The sequence below is a fragment of the Trifolium pratense genome, linkage group LG6, assembly GCF_020283565.1.
Source record: "Trifolium pratense cultivar HEN17-A07 linkage group LG6, ARS_RC_1.1, whole genome shotgun sequence".
In the NCBI taxonomy this organism is placed as follows: Eukaryota; Viridiplantae; Streptophyta; class Magnoliopsida; order Fabales; family Fabaceae; genus Trifolium; species Trifolium pratense.
The window spans coordinates 22623611-22634441 of NC_060064.1; the positions used below are offsets into that span (position 1 = coordinate 22623611).

A 10831-nucleotide genomic window follows, 5' to 3' on the forward strand; every position below is an offset into this window, starting at 1 on the left:
AATTTCTTTTGCCGTCTTACCATTTTCTCAAATGGCATTCGCTACTTAAGTAGCGGACGACATTCCTTGAATTTCTCATTTTTACTCATCCGCTACTTAAGTAGGGCGCGCGAAAAACTCGTAGAGCGACAAAAGAAACTCTCTCATACCAGTATGCCAATGTTGTCAATGCAGTGTTGAGAAATTGGGAGCTAAAAACATCAAAACCTAAAAACCATGACCACCAGTTATTTTGCTAGCCCTCATCATTATTGTAGATTTAAACGGTGCAAAAATTATGTTCTGAGAACTGAAGGCAGTTATGATTGTATGGTGTTTATAACAGCTTCACCTACAAGGCTACAACTTGCAAATTGGCTTCTTTACCTTTGTGCTTTAGTAGTTTTTTCTACCACAGTCTTCATCAAAACATTTCTTGAATCAAAGCTTCCGATGACTAATGATTGCACTACATTCATCACAAAAGAAACCGTCTATGGGAGCACAAGTCCTCTTGTAGGCATAGACAGACCAGAAAACTACCCAAAAATAAATATCATGTGTACAAGGGAACAAACCAAGTCGGCTTTGGAAGCAAATTTTACACAATTGAATGCAATTGTGTTATTTTTATTGTCTCACCATCTTATCTCAGAAGTATAAACCATAGTAGTTAATCCCGGAGCGGAGCGGCCAGCCCCAAAACCGGGATAACGGCATCCCGGGGAGCGGGATGGCCGGGATGCCGCTATTATTTTTTTGTTTATTTATAAATTACATAAATAATACTATAAACATATAATTAATGTAAAATTAAACAAACATCTCAAAATCCATAAAACATTCATAAATTAAAAACACAAATCTCAAGTCTACAACACCTTCTTCATCTTTGTCAAAAAAAAAAAAACCATCATAAAGTAACTAAAAATTACCAACAAAAGTCAAGCAAAATAAATAAGCAAAAGTCAAGTCTCCAACACTTAGATTAATAAAGTAACTAAAAATTAAAACTCGAGTTCATCATCAAAGTCTAAGTCTAATCATCCCAGGTTGAAGAAGAAACAACAGATGAAGGTTGAAGAAGAAACAGCAGATGAAGGTTGAAGAAGTTTGGATCTTGAGAGTGAGAGAAGATAGTACGATAGCGTGAGAGAAAGAATGAATTGCGGCTAGGGTTTAGTTAGGAGTAAGTAACAGTTTTAAAGGTAAAAAACCAATTTTACCCTTACTAAAATGAGTGAGATTTCAAAAATGGCCTTTAAAACCCATGAAAACAAAATCTCAGTCCTAACCCGGGATGGCAACCCAGGACCCGCTCCGCTCCGGTCCACTGGGAACCTGCTGGGATCCCACCGAGAAGCTTAGCTGCGCCGCTCCATCCCATCCCGTCCCGGCAGAGCTCCGCTCCGCTCTGCTCCACCGGGATCCCACTGGGATCGCCCAGGATTGACTACCATGGTATAAACTTTTCTTGTGTTTTCTATACTGGTGAAGAAGTATAAAACGGCAATGAAGGAAGTAAAAACATATCCAAGGGTTGTATGCTTGATGAACCAACAAGTGCTGCACTGGATGTCAATCTGAAAGAGTGATGCAACTAGCAGTCGATAAAGCTACAAAAGAGAGGATAACAATCCGAAATGTGTTGGCTAATCATATAATATATTCTATAGGTGTGAAATGCATGCCTCATGCCCATAATAACAAGGATGGTGAAGAGAACAAGAACAGTTTCAAGAATTTATAGGACTCTTAGAAATAAGGATAGATCCAAGTCCACTGTCAAAGCTAAGGCAGAAATATAATAATCTAACACTTAGGAAATTATGAAGTACAACATTACAAAACATATTACTCATCATCCTTATACGGATACTCTTCTGGAACTTGCTTGAGAAGTTTTACTTGCAACTCAAACACATCATCACCTCGAAGCGCATCACGTAGCCATGTGACCTCTGCCTTCATTGACACCTGAGTATGAATGAAGAAGAATCAGGACAACTGTAGACGACAGACTATTACACTTCATATGTCACTCAATCCACAAGATATCACGGGAACCAGAACATCACATGTCATGCCTCACTTTCCTCCAGGAAAAATGACTATGATATATTTCCCAATTAAATTATTGAATTTTTTAAGTTACACGCGACTTCTTTCATTGCTACAAAAGGGGTGCTAAAGAAACTGGCTTTCAGAAAATAATGAATGGTTTGTTAAGAGGAGAAATAGCAACTAAGAAAGCAAAATCTTGAAAACTTTGTTTGTCCTTTTCAATACATGAATAAACCATACAAAATTATGAATTATCTATTTCATATTTCAGAAAAATACTCAAATTTCAGAAGACCGGCAATCAAACTATTATGTTTTCTTAGTTTTCTAAGTGTTGATAGCAACAAGAGAAGAGCTGATTAAAAAACTGATGAATGGAAGATTTATAAAAGTATAGTATGTCAAATTAGATAAGAAATATAAACTTACCATATCCAAGGCTCCTCTAATGACTCCACTTAATATATTGCAGTAGTACAGACCTTGATAGTTATCCGGAAGCTCAACAAAGTCGACCAAAGGATTATCCTCCAAAACAATACTACAAGTAGTCCCTTCAGCATCCCAATTGGTCACGGATGCGGTAACACCGAGGAACATTTTAAAACCAACCTGTATAAAAGAACAACTGAGGTTGATAAAAAAAATAGTCATCATCTGCTTTAAATATTCTTTTTTTTTAGTAATTTAATTAATCTAGTAAACCAACAAAAAATGCAGATCACACAACCAAGTAGCAGCACATAGCCCACACTCGTAAAAATCATACCAATCAAAATGTGTTGACAGTCACCAACCTGTTAGATACTGAAATTAAACACAACACAAACCAACTACAACGTGAAACAAAAGGCAAAAAAATATAATTAAACAGGTCACGTGAAATTCATATATGAGTTTAGCATCATCCATTAACAATGAGCCAAGATGATATAATATCGAAAAAAAGTAGTTGGTGAAGAGTGAAGCCAACTTTTGGACTTAAGTGGCGTGATCACAGAATATTTTATACCCTTCTGCTGCCAAACTCTGCAGTGGCTTATCTCATATAGAGTTGTGCCTCATGTCCTTCTCTGTCTTGATTCCAAGACACTTAGTTCTCTCTGTCCATTGATCCTACCAATCTTCCTTCCATTCTCATCATCGCTGTTGATCCTGGATGGAGATCTGATACCATTTTGAAAAGCACTGGTGTCTTTGGAAAATTTAAGGAAGAATTTCTCGTATTACAGTATAGACTGTAGAATTTTGACGGTTAGCTCCTTGCAATGCCCAAAGTCCCTTACTCGACAAGATGCTTCTCTCTAATCCCTTTCTCTTATTTATATACACATCACAGTCTAACCCAACTAACTAAGGGGGTAACCTATCAATCATTTTGATAAGGGTGATATCTTTATTTGAAGACTCAAGGAAGAATTATCCTTATTAAAGGATAGGTCCCCAAACTTCGAAGTTCTCCCCAATTCACAGAGGCCCTAACTCTCTCAATTGACAAGATGCATCCATCTAATCCCTTCCTCTTATTTATACGCATCATAGCCTAACTTAACCAACTAACTAAGCTTTTGCTCACATGAATACAATCTTAGTTCTGGTTAGACTGCCAGAGAACTGAGATTATACTGCGGTCATACACACAACCTATTTCCTATGTTCTAAAAAGCTTGAAGTTCAAACACGTCAAGCAAAGTCCAAAACTTAATTTCTTTGCCTACTGATATGCTTTCCGATATTTATTTATTTCAAGTGTAGCTTAAGCCAAGAACCAATACATACCGCTATACACTCAAAATATTTGATAAATTTTATTATTTATTAAGAATGTGGGAATTTAGTTTAACCAATACATACGCCGTACGCTCAAACTATTTGATAAAATTTTACTATTAATTATATGGGGGCTTAATTTTACAGATTTTACTATTTACTAGTCGAGCAAATTAAAGGGCCCCTGGACAGCTGGAGATTGCCAAAGATTAAATGAACAAGCAAAAGTGCATTTCTGCATGACCTTCATCACAATCAAGATAAACTTTTTCACATTTTTCCCAGCCTATAGAAACCAAAAAACAATACAAATACCTTTGCAATAACATCAGCTGTCTCTCTGAAATCAACACATCTTGAGACATTAGATTTAGCCAGAAACTCATCAATCAAACGGATGCCAATATTATAACCCCTGAAAATACCAACCAAACCGCAAAATCATATTGGTTAAAGTAAGTAACCCAAATACAATTACAAATACACACCAAACCAAGGAACCAAAAATCCCACAATTAGATGTGAAAAAACAAATTTTATGGCATCAGAAGATACGCGTAACGTAACACAACATATTGAGTGTTTCAGAACTGTACATTTGATCTAGCTGCTTGTTGACTTCCTCAACCTCTTCAAGATCTGTAAGCAATTGTCGCACAATTGCCCCATACGTCAGAGTAAACAACTCCGCATTCTGCACGATCCAAGAGCAATTTCTAAATTCTAATGAAGATTGATACAATGAACTCAATAAGGATTCCAAGAACGACAAACAAAAATTTCTTGTAAAGCAAAAGAAAAAAGAGAGGAATCGACAATTTATTGGTGTAAAATTGGGGGCAAGTGGAAAGTTGAGCAATGTTATTTTCTTGGGTACCAAACATAGTATAATGAGGGTTTTGATTTATTTTGCTTACAACGCGTTCGATGTTAGCAAATATCGCATCACCAGATCGAGCAGCAACAGGAGCCATCGTTAGAGCTCACTCAGATTTGTTTTGCTGCAGAAATAATTAAATTAAATGATTCAGACATGGTAGGAATGAAACAAGTCCAATATTTTTTTAAACTTACTCAAAATTAAGAAACCCAATTCATGATAAAACAAGATATTAGAAGCACAAAACCAAAACACTTTCTTAAACATATACAGTTTGCCAAGAATTGACACAGTAACCATGAAACGAGTCATATTGGCAAATACCAAACAACAAAAAAGGTATCGCCAAAAGAACCACTATATCTCTGTGTCTTACTAGGGGCAATGTGCTATTGTTTAGAAGAAAAAAAAATTCTAGAGAAAAGCAAATTGCACATTGCATGCAACAAAAAGAAGTAATATTCCATATCTTCGGTTTAGTTTTCTGTTTTTGTCTCAACAGTGTGTTTTTAAAAATTCAAGATAAAATTGAGCTTTGTTTATAAACTTTACCCTTACAATAAAATGATTTGTTTTTACAAGGTTGTTTATAGTGGAGTATACTATATTCTTTATATTGAAAATTTAGAGTAATTTGTAAAACAATGCATCATGAAACTAAAGATATTTTGATACAAATATAGATCAATAAATGATTCCTTAATCTATGTCCAAAAACCTAAAACAAATGCACTTATGGAATGGAGGGAGTAATGTTAGTCTAAAAGAGGCTGTCATACACATATGCAGTGGCGGAGCTAGGGAAAAAAACTTGAATGGGCCATTAAGAAAAAACTATACTATATAAATTAGATACAAAAATTATATTGCTTATAAAAATTTAAGTCATAATAAGCACAAAAAATGCCAAGGTTGAGGAAAAAAGAACATACTCAAAACCTGCAAAATGAGGATCCCAACTCACAAAGAAAAAGGGAAAGCATAAGCGAACTAAATCAACCATGGTCACTAATGATCCACCAACACATAAGACAAAAAAAACCTCCCAAAACTACTCCAAAAGTTTTACAAACACCTAAGATGGAAACAAAACAGTATTGAAACCAATACTCCAATCCCTTCCTTTTTCCGAATAAATGCAGCCAAGAACACAGACTCAAACGATGAAAAACTGCAACAGCACGCAGGAAACATTAAACTGAAACAGCACAGTAAAAGAACAGACGAAGTAAAAAATGCAGGGAGCAGCACAGCAGCAAAAGACATCAGGCAACATTAAATTCATAGATGCAGAAAAATGCAGTGCCGGGAAAACAAAGAGCGGTAACAACGGTAACAAACAGAAAATCAGAACATGAACAAAACAAAATCACTCAATTTCGATAGGAACAAAATCAATTCGGAATCTTGGATAGGATCTCATTTATTGAAACAGAACAAAATCAACAACGAATAATGTGCAATCACTCATTCAATCAACAAAAGAATCCAAACAAAAGGGGAGTGTGCAATCACTCATTATATCAACAAAACAATCCCAAAAAAAAAAAAAAAAAAAAACCTAAGGTTTCAAGAATGAGAACAAACAAGTGAACAACAACAGCTGGTCAGAGAGAGAGTGTGAGAGAGAGAGAGAGGGGTGGACAAAGCTTACCGATCGCCGGCACGTTACAGAGAGGGAGAAAGGTTCGCCGGTGGCCGTCGCGTTTCAGAGACGGAGAGAGGAGAGTGACTGGGTCTGATCACGCGCGCGAGAGAGAGTATAGTTGTATTATAGTTTTTTTTGAAGGAGTTTTCTTTTTTTCATTTACAATCTCACAAAATCAATAAAATGTTACTAACTCTTTTAAAATTTTCAAGATTTTTTTTGCCAATTTTTTTTTTTTAAATCCCAATCCAATACACCTCTAAGTATGTGTTTGGTTTTGCGGTGGACAGAATTGATTTTGACAGAATTGAGTTTGACATAATTGATTTTAATAGAATTGAGTTTGATATAATTGATTTATGTTTGGATATATTCATACAAAAGTGAGTTGAACAAAGAATTTGAGTGTAAAAATCAATTCTAGAATGAGAAGCTACAATTTCTAGCTTCAAGTAGAATCCATTCTGGAGGCAGAATCAATTCTACTTTTGAGGAACCAAACAAGTCAGAATCCATTCTACATGTCCAGAATCAATTATGGCTACTCCAGAATTGAAACCAAACATACACTAAGTTGTATGGTATATATTAGTGTTGGGTGCTAAAGTGTTACAATAGAAGTTTTTTTTTAAGGCAAATATATAATTACTAATAACCGGTCTCTGCACAAGGTTGGAGTCTCGCTGTCTCCAATCACTCGTCTGCCTCCTCGTTCGTATTTTCCTGCTTCCTCATTAAGTTAGAAGAAATGAAGTCATTTACATATTTGGGCTTATCTTTTGAATTGACAGAAGCTTGTGAAAAAAATCTAGTTTGGTATGATCCGACGAAGATTCAGACATAAGTGATTCCCCTTGCACTACAAGGAAAAGATGATGTGTTTGCAATTTCCCCACCGCGTTCGGGTAAGGGTGGGGCTTTTGTTCTTCCTATATTGCATACCCTCTTAGAAATCGGACCGAAACTAAACACTTTCTTTGCTTGTGTGCTATCTCCTACAAGGCACCTTGTTTCTCAAATTTATCAATCCTTTTTTGCTCTAGGATCTCAATTTGGTGTCAAGTGTGGTGTCCTTGTTGAAATGGAGGGGTATCAATGAAAAAGATGCAGTTTGGTTTGATCTGTTGTGTCATAGGTATGGTTTTTTGCCTTCTACTTTTTTGAGCAGGGAAACAACAACTTATGATTCTAAGGCCTCTTTATGGTGGAGGGATGTGGTAAGTGTGGGGGAGACCATGATGCCCGATTGGTTTCGCTCGATTACTAGTTGTGTGGTGGGTAATGGCTCTGACATTAGTTTCTGGAACACCAAATGGTGTGGTAATACTCCGTTTGGAGATTTATTTCCTAATCTCTATGCAAGAGATTTTTGGCAGCATTCCTTGATTTCAGATAGGATGATTAGCAGCAGGGATGGACTGATTTGGCGATGGGATTGGCGTGATGCATTAACCCAATCAGAAGAATATGATTGTACCAAGCTAAAGGAGTTGTTGTTGGATGTCAACCTGAATCCAAATAGCGCTGACAGATGGCGGTGGATCATTGGTTCTGCAGGTTCTTTTTCAGTCAATTCCTATTATAATTTTCTGGTACAACTTGGCGCGGTTGAGGATATTAATTCATCGCTGCTGTTGGCTTTTAAAAACCTGTGGAAGAATGATGTGCCATTGAAAGTGAGTGTATTCGGGTGAAGATTATTATTGCAGAAACTACCAACTCGGGCCGCATTAGTTTCTAAAGGTATTATTACAAACCCTCATGAATCTTCATGTGCATTCTGCTTTAGGCATGTAGAGAGTTGCTCTCACCTTTTCTTGCAATTTTTCTCAAACGGTGTGGAATGCAATATTCAAATGGATGAGATGTAGTTTAACTATAGGTGGTGATATATTCAAGTCAAAAAAGTGTAGGCGTATTCGACATTTGATTTGGTTAACTACTACTTGGTGTATATGGAGGTTGAGAAACAATATCATTTTTCGAGGAGATGTGGTTGATGTGTCTAAGTTGGTTGATAATATCACGGCGCTATCATGGTTTTGGTTTATTGGAAGAGCCGGGCACAAGTCCACCTATTCTTTTTTGCATTGGTGTACTAATCCTATTGTATGTCTACAAAACATATAATTCTTTGTCTTGAATTGTAAGGGTTTGAGTACCCCTTATACTCCTTTATAATTCAATTTTGCTTATATAAAAAAAAAAACATAAACAATCAATTAATAATTTCATTCCCTTTAAGGTTCTAAATCGAATCAAGGAAAATTATTGAATTTCTTCTAGCCATTCTAATTACCCCCAAAGTGTCTCTGATTACAAGACTATGGGACTAAACCTCCAAAATCCTGCACAGAACTAACAACATCAGGTTCATGTGTTCTAACCTTCATGAATTTTCCACATGAAAAATCTTGTTTCTATGGGAATGGAAGAAAAGCAAAAGAAATGAGTGTTTCTAGATGTTGCCGAGAGAGAAACAAAAGGGAAAGTGTTTTTAAAAGTATTTTCTTTTATTTATTATTTATTATTATTATGATTATTATATATATTTTTTTTTAATAGACCTATATGTACTTGTTCTTATATTTTCAGGCACCCTTGGCTTCCACTTTATTACCTTGTGTCATTGATATCTTCGCTAAAAGATTCTATCTTAAATACTAATTACCATTAATAGAGTAAACTATCATAACTTATTAATTAATTATTCAGATATTACAACGACAATAATATTTACAAATATTATTATATTTATAAGGAAAATTACACACTCAAAAAAAAAAGTTCACATTCCATAAAAAAATAAATAAGTTATACAAGAACAAGTTATGAATGTTGTTTTAAAAAACCAATAAAAAATTTGATCACGGTCTTTTTAAAGGGATATACTTAGTATTAGAACATTATTGTAAGATTATTTCCATTGAGGTATTCAAAGGGGAAATTCAGTATACTTTGATTGCGGTCCTTTCTTCTTCCTTTCATTTTTTTCGCCAAGAGTTTTTCTTCAAAATTTATATAAGGTTGAGCACGGATCAACAACTCACTTATTCTTTGTGGCTCTTTTAGCCTTAGACGCTACTTAAACATTGTATCCAGCCTCAAACTCCTCTCGATGATGAAGCACTTCAGCTTTTCGTTAGCTGACCTCCATTGCTTCCCTCGTGAAGCGTTCAATATACTCTGAGCGTTTCATCTTTCCCTTGGATGACAGTGCTGAGGGAAGCAATGGATTTGGGCTAACGTCTCCTTGCAGTGAAATATGAAGTGAACTCTTCACATAGATCCTCCCAAGAGTTGATAGAAACCACATCATTCTTGATCCTTCGAGGGTGGGAACGAAGAGTTTGCATTTGACAGCTCCATGTGCTCAATAGTAGTCGTGGACGATATCGATGTGTTCCATGTGCTCATCGAGATCAGTTGTTCCGTCATATGTTTCCAACTTAGGTGGCTTTTCCAAGGACCTTGGGATGCAACATTTCTAGGATTTTCTATGTGAGTGGCTCTTTGGTGGAGTGAGGACGGCTCTTCTTCTTGTCGTGATTGTGGTGTGCGGATTCTAGTTTCCCTATTCGACGTGAAAAAGATGTCCTGATGCTGTCATCTCCACTAGAGTCGTGTGAAGGGGTCCCCCTCTACCTCCGTTTCCACCATTTCCAGCTCCATTTCTACTATTCCTATCATTGTTGTTTCTTTCGTTCCAACGGGGTGGTCAGTCTATGAAAAATTTAGAAGAATATAGCCGAAATATCAATGTTTTGTTTCAAATTTAATAGATTATTACTATAAATAGTTTTTTCTTTGGGTGAAAAAATAGATTGTCTCCTTTTACGTGAAAACATATTCAAAAAAAGGTTTGCATATTTGTTTCTATTTTTACTTGTTATTTGTTACAATGCTACAATTTTACAAACTTGTACATAGCATTGAATATGTTTAAGCCCGAATACAATTTCTTTCCGTTTAAAAACAACCTTTAGAAAATCAAAGGAGATATAATATTCCAGCTCAATGCTGTTTAATTTGAGACTACAAATTAACAAACATGCCCTTTATTTTAACAAAACAAAATTGGTCTTTAATGGTTATTACATTTCTTTATTTATAACCCAACAATAGCCCTTGTTGAATCATTTGGCAAACTGCACCTTTCAAGGTGCGTAAGGGTTTGTCACAATTTCTCTTAATTTTTGTATTTTGATGGATTAATTAATTTCAACGTGAGGGTTTAATTTCAACCATATAATTTGATTGAAGATTTCGTTCAATTGATCAAGCTAGCTTCAAATACAAAGGTGCATATTTATATATGTTGCATTTTGATAAGTTCCTTGTTATATATATTATTTTGTTCTTGTTTTTTGCTCATTGATTCAATTTGCCATTGAAATTGGAATTCAAATTTTATTATTTATAAAATATAAAATTGGTCATTATATTCAAAGCTATGTTATGTTAATTTTGAATTTGGTCAAAGAAATATT

At 35.3% G+C, this 10831-nt stretch overlaps 1 protein-coding gene across 2 annotated transcripts; it reads right to left on the reverse strand.

The window, feature by feature from the left end:
* Window positions 1-1618: 1618 nt before the first annotated feature.
* Window positions 1619-6492, reverse strand: LOC123892821 (trafficking protein particle complex subunit 3-like). Of its 2 annotated transcripts, none has more exons than XM_045942695.1 (6): window positions 6348-6492; window positions 4731-4814; window positions 4410-4507; window positions 4129-4228; window positions 2473-2655; window positions 1619-1956 (listed from the first exon to the last, which is right to left on the reverse strand). In XM_045942695.1, the coding sequence occupies exons 2-6, from the start codon at window positions 4785-4787 to the stop codon at window positions 1834-1836; spliced, it is 561 nt and encodes a 186-aa protein (XP_045798651.1). In that variant the 5' UTR covers window positions 4788-4814; window positions 6348-6492; the 3' UTR covers window positions 1619-1833. The 2 variants fall into 2 exon arrangements, with proteins under 2 accessions (XP_045798651.1, XP_045798652.1); XM_045942696.1 differs by lacking the exon at window positions 6348-6492 and adding an exon at window positions 5626-5703.
* Between the last annotated feature and the right edge of the window lie 4339 nt (window positions 6493-10831).